This window comes from Rhinatrema bivittatum, chromosome 11 (assembly GCF_901001135.1).
Source record: "Rhinatrema bivittatum chromosome 11, aRhiBiv1.1, whole genome shotgun sequence".
NCBI lineage: Eukaryota > Metazoa > Chordata > Amphibia > Gymnophiona > Rhinatrematidae > Rhinatrema > Rhinatrema bivittatum.
Window position 1 is genome coordinate 75,179,714 of NC_042625.1, and position 25,797 is coordinate 75,205,510.

The 25,797-nt window shown below is 45.2% G+C and overlaps 1 protein-coding gene across 2 annotated transcripts; it reads right to left on the minus strand.

The window, feature by feature from the left end:
- Window positions 1-66: 66 nt before the first annotated feature.
- On the minus strand, window positions 67-24,360 carry LOC115100714 (cytochrome P450 2A13-like). 2 transcript variants are annotated; one of them, XM_029619461.1, is made up of 9 exons: window positions 24,099-24,343; window positions 19,719-19,881; window positions 13,148-13,297; window positions 11,362-11,522; window positions 10,510-10,686; window positions 9,162-9,303; window positions 8,779-8,966; window positions 4,174-4,315; window positions 67-808 (listed from the first exon to the last, which is right to left on the minus strand). In XM_029619461.1, the coding sequence occupies exons 1-9, from the start codon at window positions 24,294-24,296 to the stop codon at window positions 627-629; spliced, it is 1,503 nt and encodes a 500-aa protein (XP_029475321.1). In that variant the 5' UTR covers window positions 24,297-24,343; the 3' UTR covers window positions 67-626. The 2 variants fall into 2 exon arrangements, with proteins under 2 accessions (XP_029475321.1, XP_029475322.1); XM_029619462.1 differs by lacking the exon at window positions 19,719-19,881 and having other exon boundaries at window positions 24,099-24,360.
- Window positions 24,361-25,797: the final 1,437 nt, after the last annotated feature.

A 25,797-nucleotide genomic window follows, 5' to 3' on the forward strand; every position in this document is an offset into this window, starting at 1 on the left:
TCATCGGGGTTCCCCTAGGGCTCAGCGCACGCAAGGTGCACAAGTGTGCACCCCCTTTGCGCACACCGACCCCGGATTTTATAACATGCGCGCTGCAGCACGCGCATGTTATAAAATCGGGCGTAGATTTGTGCACGCCGGGTAGCGCGCACAAATCTACGCCCGCGCGTAGCTATTAAAATCCGGCCCTTAAAGAGAATTGACTGAAAATGTAGAGGCTTGCAGTGTTTGCTAACTAAGCCCAAGGACACCTCTGATTATGAGCAGCGCAGTCAACTGTAATACAGTTTGGTTTACAAAAAAAAAAGTAACCATTCTTTAATGCTGCTCTGCAAAATGAACCCAGTTCAACTCACTCCAGTGTTGGCTGAAGGCATGCTCTTTGTTACCATCGCCAATGTCCCAACACGTGTCTCGAAAAAGCATGTGTCAATTTCTCATTCTAAGGGTGGGTCGGCCTGGGCTTTGTAATGAATGTTATAAGATGAAAACGGAGAAAAATACCCACAGAACCTCACGCAGAAGCACTCAAGTGACCTGCAGCAGATAAGCAAAGACCGCCAGAGAACATTTTTCTGTTACAGGTGTCAAATTCAGAATTCAGGTCCTGGAGATTTGTAGACTCTTCAGCGAGGGACAACGCAGAGTTCATAAGAGTTGGGGATATTTCCAAAGGCACTGGTTTTGGGTCTCAGGTCAATGTCCTTCGAGTCTTTGGTAGACTTCAGGGTGAAATTCTGCAGGATGGTGGTGAAGAACAGGAAGAGCTCCATGCGGGCCAGGCCCTCCCCCAAGCATATTCGTTTCCCTGTAGATTGGGGAAAACATTCTGGTAAATTTTATCAGCTAAATTATCAAAACTGTCCTCGGTATACAATTTGCATGCCTATGTGAATGCGAGTTATGTTTGTATTGTGCTGTAGGGGTGCCATCTAGTGGACGATATGAAAACTCCTTTAGTGTTAGTTTTAGCTGTAAATCCACTTAATATTAAAGAAATTAAACGATATCATATTAAATGGAGTAAGAAGCCGGCAGTGCTTTATAAACTGTGCAGTAGGTGCCGCATATTTCTACCACAAAAGTACCCAAAAATGTAGTACATGTGAATGTTTGAATGATGGACAATGCTTATTATCTCTATCTATTTTATAAACAACACACTCATGTATATTATAGGTACATAAAACTATAGAACAGTGTAAATATAATAACCTTGATTTATACTCAAGAAGCAAGTCTTTTATAAAGTATGTGTAGAGGGAGGGTAACTTTGATAACTATGCATATAGCAAAAGAAAGCAAGTAAAAAGTACCTTGCTTAGTTTTACCCAAATTTTTAAAGCAGACTTACACACATAAATCTGCTATAAAAACTTAGGGGGTCATTTTCAAAGGAGTTACGCATGTAAATGTGACATACTATCGTAGCAATTTTCAAAAGCTATTTACTCGAGTAAAGTGCACTTACTTGAGTAAATCCTATGGACAATTCAATGGCATATATTGTAGCAATTTTGAAAAGCCCACTTACTTGAGTAAAGTGTATTTACTCGAGCAAAAACCAGTTTTGCTCGAGTAAATGCTTTTTAAAATCTACCCCTTAGAGCTGTGAAAATTAGGGCAGGCTTACTCTCATAATGCTGATTTTCAGAAATACGTCCCTAAATTTATGCACACACATCCAATGGATTGCAACATTTTTGCCTTAGCACATTTAAGCTTAAGTGTGTTGACACCTTTTTGAATGTGGATATCCTTTTGAGATCTATCAGACACATTATGCTGAGTTCCTAGATATTTAATGGACTGCAGCAATATTATTTAAATACACTAAAGTTAAGTGTGCCTTCACATTTTTGGGATAAATTATTTTGGACAGAAAAATGTTAAGTGATTTTTCACTTTTTTCAAAAGAATATTTATGAAAAGAATAGGTTGGAAGGTTTTTCTGACTAATGATGATATTCATCCCTAAATTATTTTAGAACAACTAACAAACATAGGCATCAAGGGTCCTGCTCTTAGCTGGTTTAAGTCCTTCTTAGACAACAGGTTCTTCAAAGTGAGGATAAACAACAAAGACTCTCCACCTGTCCTCTCTGACCAAGGAGTCCCCCAAGGATCTTCCCTCTCTCCAACTCTTTTCAATATATACCTTCTCCCGCTCTGTCAGTTACTCACCAATCTCAAGCTAACTCACTACCTATACGCGGATGATGTTCAAATTCTCATCCCTATCACAGAGTCCCTTCATAAAACCCTGGCTCATTGGAATGTGTGTCTACAATCAATCAAGGACCTACTCTCCAGTCTCAACCTAGTTCTCAACTCCAATAAAACAGAGATGCTCATCATAGCGCAGGACGACACCTCTACCCAGCTCAACCCTCCTAGCTCCCCTCAACCTGCAACCCCTAACATCAACCTTTCATCTGCTGTCAAGGACCAAGGAACTTGGCTAGACAACCAACTAAACCTAAAATTTTTTATAAATAACACCACAAAGGAATGCTTCCACAAATTGCAAGTCCTCAGAAACCTTAAACCACTCCTTCATTTCAACGATTTCCGCCTTGTGCTACAATCTATCATTCTATCTAAGATTGACTATTGTAACTCCCTCCTGCTTGGTATCCCAACTAATTCCATCAAACCACTACAGATGGTACAGAATGCCGCCGCTAGAATCCTCACCAACTCCAAAAAAAGAGACCACATCACCCCCATCCTACGTTCCCTTCACTGGCTGCCCGTCAAATTCAGGATACTTTTCAAAGTTCTCGCAATTATTCACAAAGCGACGCACAACCTCGCTCCACTCTCTTTAAGCATCCAACTGAGACCTCACACATCATCCAGACCCATCAGATCCGCATACAAAGGCACACTGTATGCCCCGCCAGCGAAAACTTCAAGAAGGAAGCGAGCTCTATCAACAGCAGGCCCTCACCAATGGAACGCTCTCCCTCCAGACCTTCGAATGGAACCATGCCACTTGACTTTCAAAAAAAAACTTAAGACTTGGCTCTTCACCCAAGCTGTCCCTGACACCTAATCTTTGCCTCTGTCTGTTTTTAACAGTCGTGCCCCTCCCCATTCTTCCCCCTCTTCTGAGTGTCCACGAGTACTATCCCTTCAGTTTCCATGAAGCATTGCTACCTCACCTACATATGTCCCCTGTGCCTTCCACTTGTTTAAACTCCCCCTCCATTTCCTCGATGTAATCCCCCAGACTGGTCTCACAGTTGTTCACTGTTCTTCACATCCAACCCTAATGCCTGCTCCCTCTATATTACCACTCACTCGAGATATTAACTGTACCAGTTCTAATATTTCTCCCAAGCAGTTGCACCAATTGTACCCATTGTACCAATTTGTGCCAGCTCTTGTTTTTCCTCTGTTATTTATATGGCCTGCGAGCTAAGTTCCCTACTGTTCTTGTTTTCTATTGTTCTATGTACGGCCTACGAGCGAAGTTAATGTTTACTGTAAACCGAGGCGATCTGTATCCCATACAGGAACCGCGGTATATAAAATCTAATTAATTAATAAATAAATAAATAAATAAATAAATAAATAAATGAGAGCCTTGCTCCTTGGGATCTGAAGTCTTTTCCTCCTACCTTTTTAAATATTGTAATATTGTATATGTGTTAGGTAGTTATTTTTAAAAACTTAGTGAAGAATATGTTTGCGGTATTTTTCCATGCTGCCGGCACCATTATGTTATATGGGCAAGTTTGGAACACAGTATTAATGTGGCTTGCAGCTTTTTGAATGTCATGACCGAAAGGGAAAGTCATTGCTTCCCTGAGGATTGTTTAACATCATCTGTTTTGCCAGTTGTGGTCCACCCAAACTCTTAAAGTAGCTTGCATTGAACCCACACAACTCTGGGAATCAGTACATAAGTATGATGTGAAATGGAAAAGTCTCTGGCAGGGAGCTCTTCGAAGATCAGCTGCTTTTAGTGAAATCAGAACCAAATTCAAAGGAGCAACCCAGGACTGTCTCAATCTGTCCTTGGTGACACAAAACGGGAGACCCTGAGGTCCTGATGCTTGCAGGTGGCATCGGACACTAGCATGTTACGGGACAATGAGGGTGAAGGGCCAAAGGCTCTCAGTGCCACTAGCATGGAAAGAAGCTCTTTGTTAGCTGTCAGGGTACCTGTGGAAAATGGCAGGAAGGCATCACTTTTCTTAACTTCACCGTTCTCATCCAAGAAGCGTCCAGGATTGAAACTCTCTGGGTCTTCAAACTGTTTTGGATCCCACAGCACTGTAGTCAACATGATGAACACATCTGTACCCTGAGAGAGAGAAGATTGATTGTAAATTGCCTTGGGCAGATGAAGGCATGAATACATTCAAATATTGGAGTAGAAAGGCATTTCAAAGTAAGAACTGAACAGATTCCTGGGACAGAATTTTAAGATTTCAGCTGTTTTTCATACTCTGTATGTAGAGATGGGGTTGGGTATCTGGAGAGACAACCAGGCTCCAACTGCCTTCCCACTGTGTTTTCCTCCATATCTGAAATGGAAGATGATATAGGGATATACAGACACTGTACCAGAGGCGGATATTTTGCATGTGAATCCCAGAATTCAGGTATTGTAGCAGCCCATTGAACTGTGAAGCACTGTAGCCAGTAATGCTGGCTGTTACTGCTAGATGATGCCTGGCAGTGCTTCCAGTGAATTCAATGCAAGTGGTTCTAAAACTCCTTGTCCCTTACTAGTATTCTATCCGTTTCCACAGATATATAGCAGTCATGTCTACCAGCATCCATACTGCATGTTCTACAACCGCTGCAGAACTCGGTTGCATGGCAAATATCTGGGTCTGAGAGAAAGAACCCACATTTCCCCTGTGCTGATGGAGATTTACTGGCTCCCAGTCAGTTGGCGTGTGCAACTTATGGTTGCCTTGCTCATTCACAAAATGGAGCCCAGTATGGAACTTGTCTGAAGCCCGTTTTATAACTTGCACTAAGTCATTTAAAAAGTCACTACGTATCAATTTAATTTGGCATGTTTGTCATGGGTTTCTTTAAGTGGTTGTTGCAATTACTGATGCTGTTTATTTGTCATTTGATGTTTTGCTTTTGTTTAAATGTTTTCAATTGATTTAATGATTGTGTGCATTTCCACTTATAGCTGTGGTGCATGCGACATACAAGAACTTCTCTAAATAAATAAATAAATAAATAAATAAATAAATAAATAAATGTTGGAGAGAAGGATGGTAGGATGGGAGGTGCCTGGAGGAGTGGTATATTCAAGGTAGTGCAGGAACCCAGAAGTTTTTTCTTTTTAAGCCGTCCAGTTCCTGGATCTGCTGGAGAGGGATACAAGTACTTGGAGCAACTATGAAGGATTCTAGGCAGGAATCTTGCTCATTTTCCTTTCTGGAGGGAAACCAGCCACAACTCTTTGCCCCAAAGTTGAGACTCATTCCCCCTATTTGCTAATTTTGTGACAGAAAGTGGAAATACCTGATGAAGGGCTCCAGACTCCATTGGTATGTGTTCTAGAGTCAACAGGATCTACACCAAAAAGAGGCAGCAGGAATCTTACCAGTGTAAATTGTGAGATTCTCAATGGAGAACCCCCAAAGTAATAAGGATCCCAGCTTGTGCAGAGACTCTAGCCTGTGACTGCAGAGGATATCAGAAAAAGAGGTCTCGCCAGAGGTGCTCAGCTAGCAATAAAGGGAGCCATAGTCTGGGACTATCTCTAAATGGTATCCTGATAGGGGCTTAAAGTCAGTGGCACCCCTACTGCTGTGTTTGATGAACTGTAAATTCTGTGATTGTTTTGAATTCCAATTTTCCCTGCTTATGGATCTTACAAGAAGAAGGTGTACATTTTGTCAGATCATTACCATTTCACAAGTACCCAGTAAGCCTATATTTTTTGGGAAAACTTCCAAACCTGTGTGGTTTGTCTATTGGAAGGTATCCTTCAAGTCTTAGCCCTGTAACTTTATCTCCTGCCACAAGCATAGGCATCAGCTCTGAAGATATTGTGAGCGCTTGAGCACCCCCGATATTGTCTCCTGCATTCCTGAATATTGGGAGCGGAGAGCTCCAGGCTGCAAGGATGGCAGGAAGGAAGTGTTTCTGTCTCCTAGTTACTGCTCCCGCCTCCCCCTGCGGTCTATTAGCTGTGGAATGTCTGACCAATGGGCTTCAGGGAGGTCAGGCACTGCACTTCTGTCTCCCAGCTACTGTTCCCGCCTTCCCCTGTAGCCTATTGGCTGACTGTAGAATGTCTGATCAATGGAGCTCCAGAGAGAGCAGCAGTCTAGGACAGACAGGCTTCCTGAGACTGATTCTTCGGGTTCCCTGCCTTTCTTTTACTTTCTTTTAGTTCTAGGATGTGAATCGTTTTTTGACGATTTTAAAAAATCGTCGATATTTTTTAAATCGTTAGAGTGCGCGATACAATACAAATTCCCCCGATTTATCGTCAACATCGTTAAATCGGGCACGGGAATTATTTGGGGGAAGGGCGGGAAAACCGGCACACCAAAACAACCCCTAAACCCACCCCGACCCTTTAAAACCAATCCCTTACCCTCCCCCACCCTCCCGAACCCCCCCAAAATGTTAAATTACCTGGTGGTCCAGTGGGGGGGGGGGTCCCGGCGCGATCTCCCGCTCGCGGGACATCGGCGCCATTTTGGCTGCCACTAATATAAATGGCGCCGATGGCCCGATAAAAAAAAACCCACCTGACCCTTTAAACTGACCCCCTTAGCCTCCCCCCACCCTCCCGACCCCCCCCCCCCCAAAACCTTTTAAAATTACCTGGTGGTCCAGGGCGGGGCGCGGGGAGTGATCTCCCGCTCTCGGGCCTTCGGCTGCCACTCATAAAGATGGCGCCGATGGCCCTTTGCCCTTACCATGTGACAGGGTATCCGTGCCATTGGCCGGCCCCTGTCACATGGTAGGAACACTGGATGGCCTGGGAGAAGAGTTGTGAAAGAGGGGAGGAATATACCCAGGCTCTGAGGGTGAGAGGGGCAGAGAAGGCTGATAGATGGAGGACATGGGCTGTGAGAAGGGGACAGTAGCTAAGAGAAGCGGATACAAGCTAGGAGAGAGGACATGGGCTGAGATAAGAAGAGGAGCAGGGGTGAGTGGTTAGGGGAAGGGAACTTTAAAAGGAAGACCAGGAGGTGAGGGAAGATAATGAGCTGTGGAGAGACGGCTACTGGATAGAAAGAGTTATACATATGGAAGAAAAGAAATAACAGGAAGTCTAGAAAATAAGCTTTAAAAGAAAATGGAAAGTCTAAGGCAGAGAGGAAACAGAAAAAGCCAAGAGCCAGCAGAGACAGAGGATAGATTCAAACTACAGACAGAAAGGTTGGAAAATTGTTTATTTGAAGTTTGGTGAAGATTTCTTTGCTAGCTGGGCAGAGTCAAAGTTTGGGAGCAGATGTATATCTCTGCAGAGCTCAGGGTAAATAAGATAATTTACTGGAAGTATGAGGAAGGGGGAGGAGGTTGGGGTGGCCTGTGATATCATAGGTTCAAAAAATTGGCAGCTCCAGTATTGAGAGGAACTGATCAGGGTTTGAATTGAGATGAGCATGACTCTCTTTGCTACAAAAATAAATAAAACATTCTCCTGTTATATCCCACAGGAGATAGCAGTTTTCTCTGGGGGGTTTTCCAAGTCAAGGATAGGAAGCACCACACATAGCTGTGGCCCTGGAGCTGGGGAAATATTAACCGCTGAGCTGATAGAGCTCAGGACATGCAAGTAGTGACGTGTCTAATGTGGACTCAGCAGGTATGGGACTGGCTCTGGACTGGGAGGGTTGAAGGGAAGTGATCCAGAAAAGAAATAGTGCCTGGGCTCAGGGAGTGCAGAGCAGGGAAGTGATCCAGAAAAGAAATAGTGCCTGGGCTCAGGGAGTGCAGAGCAGGGAAGTGATCCAAGCTTGTAGAGGAGGGGAAGCACAAACTGAAAGGTGAGTGGAGCCTGCCAATGAAGGGAAGCCTAACCTGCTGATGAGGGGTGGGAATCAGTGAAGGGGGTGGGTGAACCAAGCCTGCAGAGGAGGGCAGCTGGCTAAGGAGGGGTGAGGAGAAGAAGAACTGGGAGGGGAACAGAGGAGAGGTCAGTGGGAAATGGGGAGCAGAGCACTGTAAGGGGATGCAGAGCATAGAGCTGGAAAAGAAGAATTAAACCCCCTCCCCAAACATAAAATTCAGAGTAATCCCATGCAGGAGGGGGAGAATTAAAACAGTAGTGAGGTAAGGAGGGGAGAGGGGAGGTAGATTAGGAGAATGAGAGAAGAGGAAGGTTGAGAAAGTGTGGTGCTGGCAGGAGAGGGAAGAGACTGTGATGTGGATGGGTTGTTGGTGGGGTGAGAGGGAGGAGACTGGTGAGGAAGAGCTGGGATTGGGGAGAAGAATGAATTGTGGGACTTTGAGTGCTTCCCTGGCTTTTGTTTTGGCCACATGCATCTTTCCCATGTTCTCATTACCTGTCCTCGCTGGACATTTAAATACAGGTTGATCAGTCATAGTCCTAACCCACTGTGTTCTGTCTTTTCTTTTTTGGTGGGGGCGATGTAATTTGTGTTGAGTTCAGCCCCCCCCCCCCCCCCCAATCATTTTCAAAAATAGGCTCCTATGGCTAGAAGACCCCAGGAGCCCCTCAGCTCCCAGATGCACCTGTGATTTCCAGTGGCTGGTGGAAGCCAGGCTATATCAACCCCTTTCTTTTGTGCTTATAAACAGCGGGAACAATACCTTAGGGATGGTGTACCCTCTGAACTGGGTGTCTCGCGCCACTGCATGTGGCACTCCCATCGGAAGAAGATCGCTGAACCGCTGGATCTCATGGATCACCGCGTCGGTGTAGGGCATCTTGCTCCGGTCCTCCATGCACGGACCACGATTTCGGCCAATCACACGATCGATCTCCTCGTGCATTTTTTCTGTTAAAAAATCAACAGAATTGTAGCCATGAGATGTCAGCGGTGAAACATGCAGGTGGGGAGCAGACAAGAGAAACTGCCTCCCAGTGGCACAATGTCCTTGTGTTTCTCTGCTGTAGATTTCAAAATGTAAATATTCTACTTACGATATTCTGAAAAGAAGATAAACAGAGACTGATCTTTGCTTATTAGTACCTGCAATTTCCGGATATTTCAAAAAAATCAGGAAGCCGTATCTCAGCGTTGTGCTGGTGGTCTCTGTTCCCGCGAAGAACAGGCTGAGTGTGGTGAAGATCATGTTTAACAGGTGAAAATTGGTATTTGGATTTTGCCTTTCCTTAGGAGAAAAATGAACAAATAACAAGGAATATTAAAAAAACCCCAAAAAACCAAAACAGGTTATCAAGAAGAGAAAAAGGTGGCAGATAAAGATCTTAAGATGGAGTGGCAGCTGCGACCCTAGAAGACACACAGCAGGAGTCGGGTTGGGTTCCATGTGGAAATCTGGGTGATGCCCATACAATCACTACTGGCCAGACTGGCTGGGCCATTTTCGTTTTTGTCGTCATTTAGTATGTTACTATGATTTCTCTCCTGCCTTTCCGTTCTCATGCTTCCTGAACTCCAGTACTGATTTTGCCTCCAACATAGGAAGGCCAGGTGTCCTGCTTTGTATAGGACAGTTTTTCGCTCCCTCTTATGTTCCCTCTCTTTTGCTTCTGAGTTGTGCTCCTTCCGAGCTCCTCCCTCCCTACCTTTTCCCATTTTCTCTCTCTCTCTTCCCCTCTCGCAAGTTCTTCTCTCACCTTCTTCTTTCCCTTAAGTACTTCTTTATCTCACATCCCCCTTAAATTTGCCTCCATTTCCCCCTTTAAGTTCCTTTCTATATCCTGCTCGCTCAATCACAGGTTCTTCTCCATTCTCTACACCCGCTCCTTCAGATTCTTGTCAGTTGTCTGGGGCTCAGTACTATAGGCAGAGTGGTGATGCTCAGAGGAAGTGCAAAGGAAATAGAAATGCAGGCTTTGCATTTCATGTTCCAGCAAAATAAACACATCATGGATGCCTCTGTTTTTCCTAAACAACCTGAGGATGGTTTTCAAAGGAATTTTCCCAGGTAACTAAGCAGTTACCCGGGAACACTTCCCAAGCTGAAAACAGCGCCTCCTTCAGTGACCTAAAATGTATGCGCCTCTCTCCTATGCTTGTACTCTTGCCTGCAGCAAAAAGGGGAGGGGCACTAGAGTACCTGGGGGACTGCTTTTGAAAAGCCCGTGTGTACTTTACTGCATGGATTTTACATCCTCTGTAAAGCAGGTGCAAGTCTGGGGGATGCAAAATGACCTGCAGTCCCTGCCAGCCCCAAATTTTTAAAGGGAAACTCCATGGGGGCGATGGTGTTTCCCTTTGAAAATTACTGTGCAGGTCCCTCTGTGAAGCTTGAAAGTGACTCTCTTTAAGCCCAACACAGGCACCACTTCTCTGACCATGGGTGAGGGGGAAACGTTTGTAAGCAGCACCACTAATCTAGGGTTATAAATACCTGCTGCATTTTGATGAGGAAGGAGTCAATGAAATCACGAGGACTGTTGGGATCCAGCGTCTCCTGGTTCTGTTTCGCTTTCTCTGTAACAAAGTCCACCAGTCCCTCCAGGCACCGAAATATCCTGTTGTGAGGCCCGGGCAAGTGATCCATGATACTTGTATACGTCGTGTACAGCTGCGGAGAGCACAAGAGCAAGGCAGCACTTCAGACTTTCTAGGACATAACAATATTTTATTCCGGTGTCTGCCCAGCCGTTTTTGAGCCAGATAATGCTTTGGCGAATGGGCTGACTTCTGAAAGTCTAAACAATGACTTTGAGATGGTTAAGCTGTTTGTTTCCATCTTTGCTTGATGCCTTCATGAGACTTGCTAGTCTTTACTGACTCTTAGGGTTGAATTATCAAAAGGATTTATGAGTACAAACCCCGGATTTCTGCATGTAAATGGGCTTTTGATAACCGGTTTGTGACGTTTTGTGCAAGACAATATGTACAGAAGCCATTTCATGAATACTTTGACGTGTACTAGCAAAAGGCGCATCGGGTGGGAGGGTAGAGTTGAGGCAGGGAAAAGCATTTATGCACATGCTTTCAACTTTCAAAACTATGCTTAGAAATCTACACACGCTCAGTTACATCTGTTAAGTTGCAGAGATAAATGTGTGTGTGTGTGCACTGAGGGTTCCGCGCACACTCCAGAACTTTCTAAGTGGACTCTTATGTATGCAGCTCGGCTTTGAAAATTGAGACCAAAGTCTGCGGGGACTTTCTACATGCAGACTTTAGCCTGACGCGGGCTGTTGTAAAATCACGCTCTGCATATACAGTGCAAGAAAATGCCTTCCCTTACCTGTCCCCAGTATGAGCTGATAAGTTGAAAACTCTCGTTCATCATTTGGAGTAATTTGAGAAATTCTTTATCTTTATAGTCAAACCGGTTCCCGAAGACAGTGGAGCAGATGACATTAGAGGTGGCTTGGCTGAAGAAGAAGGTGGGGTCAACGGGCATCTCTGGGACAAGGAAAGAGAAAGACACTAAGGGGTCGATTTTAAAAGGAGCACATGCATGGGCGGGCGGCTTTTAACTCACACGGGGAGGGGTGGAATTTTACAAAGCAACGTACGGTGACACAATTGGACCTCCCCCAGTTCCCTCCCAGTCCGCTCCAATTAAAGAGCGGACTGGGAGGGAACTTTTTCTACACCTAACTCTATCCTCCCTCCCTCTTCCCCGCTCCTCCCCGCCCCCTAAGCCTACCTTAATTATCCCTAATTTTTTATTTTAATACTTACTGCTCCTCTGGAGCAGAAGTAATCTATGACGCCGGCCGGCAGCCAGCAAGTGCTTCCCCGGGACAACAGCTAATGGTGCTGTCCCAGACCATCCCCCCCCCCCCCCCCCCATCCCTCCCTGCACAGTCTACGCCCTCCAGACCACCCCTTTTCCCTCGGCCAGCACTTCTGCATGTACTGGGGTTTACAAGCATGGCCAGGCCCATTGAAAAATGTGTGCGGTGCGTGCAAGGCCCAGTCATGCACGCTGCCCTTTTAAAATCCAGGCTTAAGTCTGGACACTAGAACTGTTGGTGGGGAAAATGCTTTAAGCCTGCACAGAGGAAAATAGTAGATCGCCTACGTGCTACTATAACAATGTCATCAAAACATAGGGGTGAATTTTCAAAATATTATGCATGTAAAAACTAGACATATGCACATAAGTAGCCTCTATTTGCGGTTTCTGTATTTTATAAAAGTTGGAAATACGCAGGTATTTTCACTTTCACGCACACATATACGCAAGTGAAAGAGGAGAGGTCTAGGGGAGTTCTGCGTTGGGGTCAACTTTTAAGGGTATAAGTTGCTAATTTAAAAGACATGCACGTACATTTGCTAACTTATGTATATAAACGCCTGCTAATTATCTGGCTAGGTGATATTAAAAGTGTTTATTGTGCAGTGCTGACTGGATGGGAGGTCTGGGTGAGCTGGGAGGATTTCAAGCTGAAGATCTAGGAAGGACTGAATGACCTGGAAAAGGACTGGATGAACGGTGGACTGGTTAATTTCATTTAGGTGCACATGTTCTAAAACCGGTCGACTTACCTGCGTAAATCAGGACTTATGAAAGTAAATCCTACTTTGTTTTTGCATATTTTTTTTAAAAAGGTTGAAAAAGTGCCCACATTCAAGGCTCAGCTAGTTAGCCAGATAAACTTTGAGGTGGTTAACCATGAGATGGTTAAACATATCTGGCTAGCTTGCAGGGTATATTCAGAGGCACGGTGCTTAGATCTTCCTAAATGAAAATATTCCACTACTGCGCACCTAAATGTAGGTTCCTATTATTAGTAGAGCCCTAAATTTGGCGTCCTAAAAGTGGGCCAGACCCAGGGTTGGCGGTCAGGTCAGGGGAAGTAAGTTAGGTGCTCATTGCTGATGGCCAGTACTAGACACCTCAATGTAGGTGAACAAATAGCACCTCTAAATTAGGAACTTCCATTTTGGGCTCCTAAGTTATGGGCTGAAAATAGGCTTCTATCTTAGGCCCCTATATTTAGGCATGCAGCTTTTTTTTATATCCGCCTCATGGTAACCTGGAACATTATAAAATATTTCAAAGGGTTTGTGTTTCCTACGTTTGGTTTTCCTGAGCTCTTCCACCAGACACTGCGCTTCCTCTTGGACCCGCTCCTCGATGCTCCTCTTCCCCATCCCGAAATCCCTCAGCGTCGTGAGGGAGAAGCGCCGGAGCTGCTTCCAACTCTCCCCATTGCTGAAAGCCACTCCTGGCAATAAAAACGAGAAAAAAAACTTTTAGTAGATTTTGGACTGCTGTAAAGTGTGCCAGTGTGTTGGCGTGAGGCGGCCGGGCACTTCGCAAGTCACCTGTGATGGCGCTGGTCAATACTTTCAGGTGATTGCATTAAGGCAGTGACATTTTAGTGTCATTTCTTCAGTCATCATGATAGTTCAGGGTGTCGGCAGCATAGAGCAGGAGCAGAGGTTTACTTTAGTTGTAACTGATGCCAGCAGTCAGGCATGGCTCAAGGTAATCTGCTGCCTGAGGCGAGGGATGGGATGCTAAAGTGCACAGTCTTATGTGGTAAAAACATCACTTACAACATATATATATTTATATTTACTACTGTGGTGCCAAACACAAAACCCTGCAAAAAAGACACTTGGAACTCATATGGTATTAGACCTATTTTAACAAGTTTTGGGTGTGGGCTTGCCCTCAGAAAACCATGACTAAACTGAACTTCAATTACAATATAGTAAACCTCCCATCTTAAAAACAGCACTGTCAACACTCACAGTAACAACCGTACCTATGAAAAGACAACACTACAAATATTACAACAGACCCTAAAACACCAAATCACTTACTATTAGGAAAACAGAACAAGCCAAGCTCTTAAAGATCCCTAACAAAAACTACATGCCAGCAGAATACCTCACCTCAGTCACACATACAGAGCACAGACAAACCCTCACTACATATAGAATAAAGAGATAATAAAGTATAAATATAAATAGTAACATGCAGACAAAAACTGAACAGGAAACTGCAACAAGTCAGACTCTGTATGCAGTGTGACAATGGAAAAATAGAAACCTCACCATTCCTCATTAAACATCAAACAATAAAATCAAGAAATATAAAATATCAATCATAATAATAAAACCAAACTCATAAAAAAATAAATATTTCAAAACAGCTGATGAATAGAATATCCAGTGATTACAAACATATACTATTATTTTTTTTATTTCCTAAACATCAACAGAACATTTCAAAACAGCAGATACATCAAACACCCAATAATTAAAACTAAGCTAAAAATAAATCCCCTGCTCTCCGTACCTGGGAACTTTAGATTCCAGTCACCCTGAGATTGTTGTGGATTAGTCAGAGGTGGGAGATATGCACAAACTTTCTCCTCTCTCTCATATTTACACGTTCTCTAACACTCATGTTTATTGTCACACAAATTTCCTTATATTCTCTCTCACGTATATGCTCACTGATTCACATACTCCCTCTCCAAGATTTGCTCACTATGTCACAAACTCTCGCACGCTCTCGCTCATACACATGCTCATTGGCTGTCTCTCATAAATCTGCTCACTGGCTCCTACATAGTCCCACTGGCTTAAATAGTCCTTCTGCTCACACATATGCTCATTGGCTCACTCATTCTCTCTCTCTCACACACATGCTCACTGTCTTGCTCAATTGCATCCTCACTGGCTTACTCACTCTTGCTCACAGCATGTTGTGGAAACCTGACTGTATTATGCAGTGCAAAAATAGAAAAACAGGAACATCATCATTCCTTGCAAAACATCAAGCAATAAAATCAAGAGATATAAAACATCATTCATAATATTAAAACCATACTAATAGAAAGAATAAATGTCATAACAGCTGACAAACATCCAACAATTTAAAAAGTCAAGTAAATTTGTTCTATTTCCCAAACACCAATAAAATATTTCAAAACAGCAGACACATGAAAACACCCCAAAATTTGAAATGGGATTAAAAAATCTCCAGATCTCCAGACCATAGAGATCTTTTTGTTGCATCTGTCGGTGCTAGATGGCTTCGCCCGGTTTACCTCACCTTATTCATGGCTCCTCCCGCTTACCTGGGCAAGATGGCTACCGCTGCGTCTACAAGCCAACCTCTCTGGTGTCCCCAGAATGGCTCTGGTGCAGCCTCCCACCATTGCTCCTCCCAGGTACCTACTAGGGTGCGCGCGCGCAACCCACGTCTTTGTACCACCCTTGGCGCGTACCTTGAGGACGTTCCCTCATGCTGACGTCACACCATCCAGGTATATTACCTTCACTAATTTGCTAGCTCGTTGAGTTAGCAAGGACTTGAATCCATTCTTGTCTACGCTACTCTGCCGCTTCCGTGCTGCCGCAGGAAGCTCTCTTACAGGGAACAGGTACTCGCTCCTCGAGGGCCTGCTCTCCCTGCCTTGGTGCCTGTACCTTCTACAACATACCTGGTGGAATCGCATATCAACACCTAATGAGTACTCTAACTCTCAGTCTATCTCATCCATAGTATCTCCTCGCTGGGAGACCTGCTGCGGAACCTCCTGAAGTCATCAAGGAAAGAAGGGCTCTCTCTGCTGAGGTCCTTGAGACTGCAACTACGAGACTGCCTCACTACTGCTACCTCTGGTGGTTCTCTTCAAGCTGTCTAATAAAAGAACTCTTGTGTTTGTGTAGTACGAGTTTAGCCCAGTGCTGTGGCTCCTCACGGGGCTCCTTCCCATGGGTATGGTCACCTCCACAGCACCCAAGGATCCACCAAACACACATAACCATAACAGATTGCTAACTCCATGGATCCGGCTCAGCTCACTGCATTGCAGGCAATTCCAGGCCTGGCCCAGCAGATGTCCGAACAGCAGACTGCGCTGGAGGGACTGACCGCTGCATTTAATCTACTGCACACACAGATGAACTCACCTTCCATCTCAGGTAAAGAAGCTACACCGTCTGAGGTGACGATCAAAACTACTGTGCCTTTAGCTGCTCCTACCCGCTTCTCGGGAGAAGTTTGGAGATGCAGAGACTTCATTAACCAGTGCTGCATGCACTTTGCATTACAACCTGGCCACTTTCCCACAGCCTATGCCAAGACCACCTGTATTCTGTCGTATCTTGACGGACAAGCATTGTCTTGGGCCTCTTCGCTGTGGGAGCAGGAGGATCCTATTCTTCATGACCTTGAAGGATTTCTCAAACTGTTTAAGTCAGTTTTCATTGATCCTGCCCGGTATACCATTGCAGGATCTTCTTTGGTTCACCTGAAGCAAGGGAACAAACCACTAGTGGACTTTGCTATCGAATTCAAGAGACTGGCATCTGAATTATCCTGGGACCCGAGATGCCTGAAGACCCTCTTCTTTGAAGGACTGAATTCCCGTCTGAAAGATGAACTCGCTGCTCTTGAAATGCCTGAATCCTTGGCTGAACTAGTGAAATTGCCAACAAGGATCGATCGCCAACTTTGCAACAAGGTTCAAGAGACCAAGACTCCCAGGAGACCTTTTCTGGGTGAAGTTTGAGTCAAGTCCACACCCAGCCCTGTTTCTCAGGTCCCAGCAGTCAGTGAAGAAGAACCTATGCAGTTAGGCCGCAGCCACCTGACATCAAAAGAGAGAAGAACGCAGAAGAAATTGGGGCTATGTATGTACTGTGGACAAGCTGGTCATGCTGTCCAAACTTGCCCTATATGTCCAGGAAACTGGCAGACCTAAGTCCTGCGGGAGGACTCTTCTTAGGTCTCACCACTCCTTCTCTTCCACTCTCTCTTCCAGTATCCTTGATCTACGGACCCTTAGAGTACCAGACTCTTGCCCTAGTGGACTCCAGGACAGGAGGCAATTTCATTCTACGACGATTAGTGGAGCACCTACGGATCCCCACTTCCACTATGAAGCTTCCACTACTTCTTTCGTCCATCCATGGAGAGCCCTTACCGGGTGAAATAACACTACGCACCGAACCAGTGTGTCTACGGACCAGTGCTTTCCATTCTGAGACCATGTCCTTCTTTGTTTTAGAGAAGGCCATGCACCCCATAGTACTGGGATTACCTTGGCTGCAGCAGTATATGCCTCAATTCAATTGGGCTACACTGGAACTTTCAAGATGGGGTCCAGACTGCCATGATAAATGCCTGATGGAGGTAGCTCCGTTACCCTGTATGCCTACCACCCCAGTAATGCCGGGGTTGCCGCCTCTTTATGCATCTTTCCAAGATGTCTTTTCAAAAGAAGCTGCAGATGTACTTCCGCCTCACAGACCTTATGACTGCGCTATTAATCTGAAGCCTAATACGGAGCCAGCCAAGGGTAGAGTGTACCCTCTGTCCATGGCAGAAAATAAAGCCATGTCCGAATATATTCAGGAAAACCTCCAAAAAGGCTTCATAAGACCATCCAAGTCCCCTACTGGCGCAGGCTTTTTCTTTGTGGGCAAAAAGGACAGTACTTTACGTCCATGTATAGATTACAGGGGCCTCAACGAAATAACAATAAAGGATCACTACCCTCTGCCTCTGATTTCAGAGCTATTTGACAGACTACAAGGAGCTTAAATCTTTTCCAAACTGGATTTGAAAGGAGCTTACAATTTACTTCGCATTCGAGCTGGTGATGAGTGGAAGACGGCCTTCAACACTCGGGACGGCCACTTTGAATATCTAGTGATGCCCTTAGGCCTGTGCAACGCCCCGGCTGTCTTTCAAAATTTAATGAACGACATTTTCTGGGATCTCCTCTATAAGTGTGTTGTTATTTACTTGGACGACATCTTGATATTCTTTCAAGACATGACCACTCATCTGGAGGATGTTAAGAGAGTACTACAGAGGCTCCGTGAGAACCATCTCTACGCCAAGCTATCCAAATGTGAATTTCACAAAGAGTCAGTGCCTTTCTTAGGCTACATCGTCTCCAATCAAGGCTTTCAAATGGATCCACAGAAGCTGGAGAGTATCCAGAAATGGGCGCAACCCACCGGGTTAAAAGCTCTCAGACACTTCTTAGGTTTCACCAACTATTACAGGACCTTCATCAAGAATTACTCTTCACTTACAGTGCCGCTTACAGCTATGACGAAGAAAGGTGCCAATGTTGCCAATTGGTCTCCAGAGGCTATAGCTGCATTCCAGAAACTAAAAGATGCCTTTTTCAAGCAAGCTGTGTCTTCGACACCCAGACCCCTCCAAGCCTTTCATTGTGGAAGTCGATGCCTCAGACGTTGGCGTAGGGGCCGTATGCTCATTCTTCTCCCGTCGCTTCTCTCCTGCAGAGAAAAATTTTGGCATAGGAGATAAGGAACTTCTGGCTATAAAAATGGCATTCAAAGAATGGTGCCCTTGGCTCGAAGGAGCGCAACATCAAATAATGATCTTCACAGACCATAAGAATCTGGAGTACCTCCGCCACGCACAGCGCCTGAATCATATTCAAACAAGATGGTCTCTGTTTTTCAACAGATTCAACTTTGTGCTTAAGTACCACCCTGAGGATAAGAATATCAGAGCTGCCGCTCTATCTCGTTCATTCCTCTCTGAGGACATTCCAGAAGAACCACAACACATCATTGACCCATCCCCTTCTGTTACTCATACCCTTCCTCCCATTCCTTCTTTCCTCCCCCTTCCCTTTCAGTCACTCAAACCCCCTTCACTCACTCTCACCTCACTTCCCTCTCAGTCACTCACCCCTCACTCCCACTCACTCCCTCCTCTTCCCTCTTAGTCACTCACACCCCTCCCCATTCCTCACTCTCACAACACCATGTGACTCACTTCTCCCCCAAGGTGGTCCTCCTCTTCTTCTTCCTGATGGTGACGTGCGAGAAGGCCACTGGCAGGACACCCCTGGGCATTGAATGCTACCATGCAGGGCCTCAAATCACTGGCAGAAGGTGGAAACCCTGTCAGTGTGTCTCAATATGGTGCCATGTGGGGCCTCTAATCACTGGCTGGGGAGTGGAAACCCCCATCAGTGTGTCATAATCTTGGGCTGCACGGAGCCTCTAATCAGCTGGGGGGTGGGAGCCCCAAAAGTCTGATCGCTGGGGGCGGAATCCTGATAACGCATCACAACACAGCGCCTACTAGCTGCAGCTGAAAAAAAGTCGAGGCACTGAATGCATGTCACCTTTTAGCTCAGTACCCTGTTAGCCCACCACTCAGTCCATTCCTGCACCCATTCTTCCTTTTCGATGCCCAAGATGCCCTAATTGGGTGGGCCTGAGCCCACAGTGGGTTCTGGGCTTGGGGAGGTTGGCAGAAAGAATGGGAAGGGTGCTAGAGTCAGACCTGAGGATGGGGGAGAGGATAGGGAGAGTTCTGGGCTCCTCCCTGGAGGGATGGAAGACAGGGAGAAAAAGAGGAAGACGTTGAGGAGGTTTGGGGAAAAAAAAAAAAGAGAAAGTTGACCTGCACAATCCTCCTTCCCTCACCATCCCGAGCTAATCCACTCCAATCTCAGAATAAGCAGAAGTCAAAAGTTTCCAGATATGTCGCTTTCTCGTGACTCCATCAGAGTGTGAAGCACGGCTCACCTGATGACACCGGGATTCTGAATAAGGAAAGCACCTGGAGACTCAAGTTACTGTCACTGCTGGTGAAGGCTTAAATTCTCCTTTGAAAATGTTACTTACCAAATTTCTGGAATACCTTGTTGAAGGTGGGCAAGTCTCCTCTATCACTGAAATCATCTGCTTGGTTGATCAGCGCTTCCTTCACAGCCTCGTACCCGCAAATCACCACCACCCGACGAAGGCCCATGTAAACCGTGAACACAGGGCCATACTTCTCGTACAGCTGTGAGAAATGACAGTGACAAGGGACAGACTTTGATTCTTCCTTCCATTTTTGTTTTAACTTTTCTCTCCTCCGTTCTCCCCCTCCCCCCCCCCCTCCTCCTCCTCAGGATCAGCTCCATCTCTGTTTGCATTGGGGTGGGAGGGAGTGGGGCAAGGTGTAGGGGACCAGTGCAAATGCAGATGCTGCAATAGAAGATGATACGAAAAATGATTTGTGGGACTGTAAAAAAATGTCTTAGGAGGAACTTATAAAAAGCTACTAATTGCAAACATCTTCTCCATGGCAGGATAAGGAAGGGAAACATGGTCGTACAGCAAAAGCGGACTTGAAATGTGCTGCCACAGTTTAAATCTGAAGATTATTGGAAGGCTTTATTTCAAACGAACGACTGCATGAGGTGGCCTGTTTGCTATCAGTAAGCCCTTTTTGTTAATAGTGCACTCTCCTCCCCAAAACAATTTACAACATTTTTTTTAAATGAAACAAAAACAGGCTCATTCGTCATGGTTGACACTCTCATTTCACATGAATGCACCCTCCCTAGTATGAGGCTCCAAAGGGACAGACAGTGAAGCAACATTGTTTATTTATTTATTGGCCTTTGATATTCCACTTTTTACCATGAATGGCCTCAAAGCGGATTACAGTAAATTTAAAGTAGGTTACAACAATAGCGTTAGATCAACAAATAATATTGGTTGAAGGTCTATATATTTAAAGATGGATTCATGGGTTCTTTTTGTTGTTGCTGTAGAAACTGGAATACTTCTGAGGTAATTAGGTTGATGGACAGGAAGTCTCTGCTGGGAATGCTTGGCTAAAAAGCCGAGGTTTCGATTTTTTTTTTCCTGCAGATGAGGTAGATGGGCTCCAGGCGTAGGGATAATGGACGCGTGCTCCAGATCTTTGGGACATAAAAACTAAAGGCCTGAAGTCTGGAGCAAGTTAGTCTGACAGAGGCCAGAGGCGGGTTGGAAAGGAGACCAGTTGAGAAGATCTGAGTTCTCTCTTAGAGGCATAAGGGAGAAGGTTCGCTGGGGCCTTTTTGTTCATGCAGAATGTTTGGAATTTGATCCTGCTTTCCACTGGTAGCCAGAGTAGTAGAGACAGAATAGGTTGTATGTGATCAGATGCTTTTGCTCTTACTAGCTGCTGTATTAAGTAGGAGCTGGAGGCATTTTGAATAGTACAATGAGATGCTATTGAAGTAAAGAACTGCAGGAGTCTATTCTGCTGGTGATTAGTGCATGGATTACCGTAGTCAGAGTGTGTTATCCAGGTAGTTCTGTAGTGGTCAGTTATGACACAGGTGCATGAATAAGGTTATTACTACTTTGGCGATAGGTGTTTCCACATTGAGGTTTTGATCAAGTAGGACCCCTAAGCTTCAGACTGATTCTTTGGGATGCAACAGCATGAGATGTGCGTTTGTTTCTTCCAGTTCAGTGGGTAAGCGCATTCCTTGCCGATTGCATAGTACACTTGAAAAAACGGATATTAAGGTGAATTTTAAAAGCCCGATGCATGCCTTAATTAGGGGGTGCACAAACATGTCAGGCTCGCGCACGCCGAGCGGATTTTAAGAGCGGTGGAGATACTCGCCTTTCTACCGGAACACGCAGATCTCAGAAGTTTTCAAAAAGTGTAGTGGTCTGGGCAGGGCATGGGGTTTTCGGGGCGTGAACCTGAGATGTGCGCGTAAATACTTACGCAATCTGGTGCGCACCGAGGCCCACTGCTGCGTAACTTTACTTCTCCTATGGATGCTGTGTAATTTTAAAAAATAAAGAAAAATAGGTAGATCTGCTGGGTTTTAAGGGTCGGGGGTAATTGGGGGGAGTGAAGGCTATCAAACTAAGGGGGTGTGGAGGACCTTTCTCTCAAATGATTGAACTGCAGACAAACTAGTAAAATTGGGAATAGCGTTGGCGCTCATCTCTTTTAAAATCCCCCGATTTATGCAGTAGGAGTGGCATTTGCACGCACTTGAGCGCGCCTACTTAAAATTTGGCATACGTGTGTGCGACAACGCTATTTTATAACATGTGCACATTTGAGTGCGTATATTATAAAATGGCGCCCCAACTTCTGCCTGCATGCTGGTTTGAAAGTTACCATCGTTATATGCATAACTCACTATTAAAAATACATGCATTATATCTGTTTTTTCACATATACTATTAAGTCGGTGAGGTACATGATACCTGTGAAAGAGAAGAAACCAATGCACATCCCTACTAGCAGGTAAGGTGGTGAAAGTAAGGAACGACCTCGGCAGCTAATCCAGAGAAGTTCCAATTTAGAGGAGTTCAATTTGAATTTCTGGTTGCTAAGCCATTCTGCCACTAATGTAAGACAACTAGTGAAATTTGAAATGGAGATCGACTCCCATTTTGACGCAGAGTTGAATGTCATCTGCAAAAAGATGGCGTTCAATGTTCAAGGCCTGCATGAGGTTGCATATTGGATGGTTGTAAATGTTAAAAAGAACTGGGGAGAAGATCAAGTCTTGGGGGGTTCCACACGTGAGATTTTGAGGTTTTGAGGGTTTATTGGTCCAAGTAACAGACTAAATAAATTCTAAGGGCCTGATTTTCAAAAGCATTTACACACTACACTTAAAACTGGGTTTTACACATATAAATGCATTATTTACCCGTGTAAGTGGGCTTTTGAAAATTGCTGTAATACAAGCCATTGAAGTGTCAGTAGTTTATTACCATGTTATGTGCACTTTGTGAGGGCAGCGGGCTTCCAGGGAGAGCAGGGTTCAAATCCCACTGTGGCTCCTTGTCAACTTGGGCAAGTCACTTTACCCTCCGTTGCCTCAGGTACAAAATTAGATTGTAAGCCCTGTGAGGATAAGGAAATTCCTACAGTACCTGAATGTAATCCACCTTGATGTACACTTTAAAGTGCCTTTTACCTGGCGAAAATTGCCCGGGTCTGATCGCTCCCTGCACAAAAGAATCAAGCCACGTAAGAGAGGGGCTGGCTCACGCAGAGGTAAAGTCTGTACGTATCTTTCCTGTGCAGGCTTTACCCTGCACTTTCAAAGGCAACTTCTGCACATGAGTTTTAAAATTAAAATGTATGTAGGGAAATGGCGGTCCTGCCCCAGCTCCACCCAGCCCCACTTCCTCCTCAATGTAAGCACAAGTGACCCCAAACCATGTGCACACTTTTATGCAAACTGCTGGGCCCTGACTGATTTCCAAAATGCCACTTGCAGACATAAAATCAGGCTCACAGTGTTTTTCTTTACTTTTGTTGTTTGGATAGGATTTTTTTCTAATCGCATTGGTCCCATTCTCTTTTTTTTTTTCTGCTTTACTCTTTTTTTGTCTTCTCCTGTCTCCTTTCCCAGGATCTCTTTACCATTTTATGGGGGGGGGGGGGGGGGGTTCTCTCCTTTGGTCTTCTTCCCTTCCTTTACAAGCTCAGCCTCTGACATTGATCTTCCCGTTCATTTCATTTTCCTCCATTTCTTTCTTTTCTGTCTCTAAATATCTCCCTCCCAATGCCATTTCTTCACTCTCTCTCTCTCTATCCACTCACACCCGGATCTCGCCGCTCTTTCTCCACATTCTTTTCCTTCACCAGTCTCTCACAACACGTCATCCCTCCAGCTCTCCCTTCCATTGCCCCCCCCCCCCCCTCGGCCCTCCATCTCTCCGTTACTGGGTTGCTCCCCTCATTAATCTCCTATCTGGTTCACTTCTTCCCCTGCAGAGATCCCCATCAACCCCACACTGACTCTCTCACCCCCACTCCCAACCATTTCATTTCATTTAACCCTCTCATGTTCTCCCATCCCTCTCAATCTGATTCTCCCCCCCACATCATCCTCAGTCTGACTTCCTCACCTCCAGTGATCTCCTCTCATGCTCCCCTCCCTCACCCTTTCTCTGATTTCTCTTCCTTTTTGGCTCTTGCACAGCCACCCCAACCACTACCCCTCTGTACATACTGTTTTGTCTGTCTCTTTCTCTCTGAAACCCTTCCCCCCTCCCATTCACCACCTTTGGCTCTCAACCATCCTCCCCTCCTCGTCACCCTGGTTCTGTTACCCTCCCTTCCCCATCACCCCTCTGGCTCCTTGTCTCCCTTCCCTTTCACCACCACTGACTCTGTCGTTTTCTTTTCCCTTCGCCACCTCTGGAATTCTCTCACGCATACCCTCCTCCCATTATGGCAGAAAAAAATGTACTCACCGCCATAACGGATTTCACAATTTGACGGCTGTCCAGCTGGAGCAAGTTCCCTACAATGGGCAGAGGAGTTGGTCCTGGAGGAAGGTTTGTTCTTTTGTGCCTTGCTGTCCATAAAGAAATGAAGACCAGGCAGGAGATGCAGACCAGCAAGAAGAGAGTTCCAATTCCACCATCATCCATCGTGGATGGCGAACTCATCTAACGCACGAGAAGAAATTCTTCAGCCTTTGTGGCAGATTTTCAACAGTCGGAATATCTTCTGTTCACTGGTGACGCAGGGCTCTTTTATGATAGCAAATTTGGACTGGGGCCATAAACTTGAATTGTGAAAGCGAATCAAAGTTCACTGTAAGGAGAAATTGCTCACTGGTTATGAGCCTAATACATTTATTCTGATTTTGAGAAGGGATGGCAGTAAGTGGCATAAAAAAATATAAGTGGATACCCTTTTATTGGACTAACTTTAATGTCTTTCTTGCTAGATTTCTGGACTTAGCGTTCTCTTCCTCAGGTCAGAATAGAATGAGCAAAAGACAGTATTACTAGAAAATATAAGAAAATCATAAAAGACATTCCAGTGACAATGGGAAGGGGATAGAGGTGGGGAGAATAACAATAATCAAAGGATAGTGATCAAGAGGATGCACTACTTTAATCAGATCAGTGCTGTGCAAAAATGGTCTAACTGTGTAAGCAGCCAAAGATGATACAGAAATCAAGTCCTGCATAATAAGCAGTAGGGATGTGAATCGTTTTTTGACGATTTAAAATATCGTCCGATATATTTTAAATCGTCAAAAATCGTTAGAGCCGCGATACAATAACAATTCCCCCGATTTATCGTCAAAAAATTGTAAATCGGGGGAAGGGGGAGGGGAAGGGGGAGGGCGGGAAAACCGGCACACTAAAACAACCCTAAAACCCACCCCGACCCTTTAAAATAAATCCCCCACCCTCCCGAACCCCCCCAAAATGCCTTAAATTACCTGGGGTCCAGAGGAAGGGTCCCGGTGTGATCTTTTACTCTCGGACCTCCGTGCGTTGTAGAAATGGCGCCGGCGCCATTTTGTTTTTTTGTCCCCCGACGTCAGGAGCGTAGGAGATCGCTCCCGGACCCCCGCTGGACCCCCAGGGACTTTTGGCCAGCTTGGGGGGGGCCTCCTGACCCCCACAAGACTTGCCAAAAGTCCAGCGGGGGTCCGGGAACGACTTCCTGCACGCGAATCGTTTTTCCTTACGGAAAATGGCGCCGGCCGTACGGCAACACAATTGTGCACCCCCTTGCGCGCGCTGACCCTGCAAGTTATAAAATTGGGTGTACATGTGCGCCCGCCGGGTAGCGTGCGCACCTTTTTAAAATCTACCCCTCAGGTTTTCTCAACAAAACGTTGGTTTGGCACCCAAGGCAATCAGGTTACAGGAAAGGTTTTACTATTGAGACAGCCTTAGCTGCTCTCATTGCAGAAATAGCAAACAACCTTGAAAATGACAAGGTGGTTCTGTTGATTTGCTTAGATATGAGCTTGGCATTTAACACAGTTGCCCATCAGCTTTTATTAAATAAATTGTTCAATATAGGCTTACATAATCAGGTTTTTAATTGGCTTAATTTCTCAAGAATAGCGCTCATCAAGTGTTTTGGTTTTCTTCTATCCCCCAAATCAGTTGCATCAATTATGGGATCCCTCAAGATTCAATA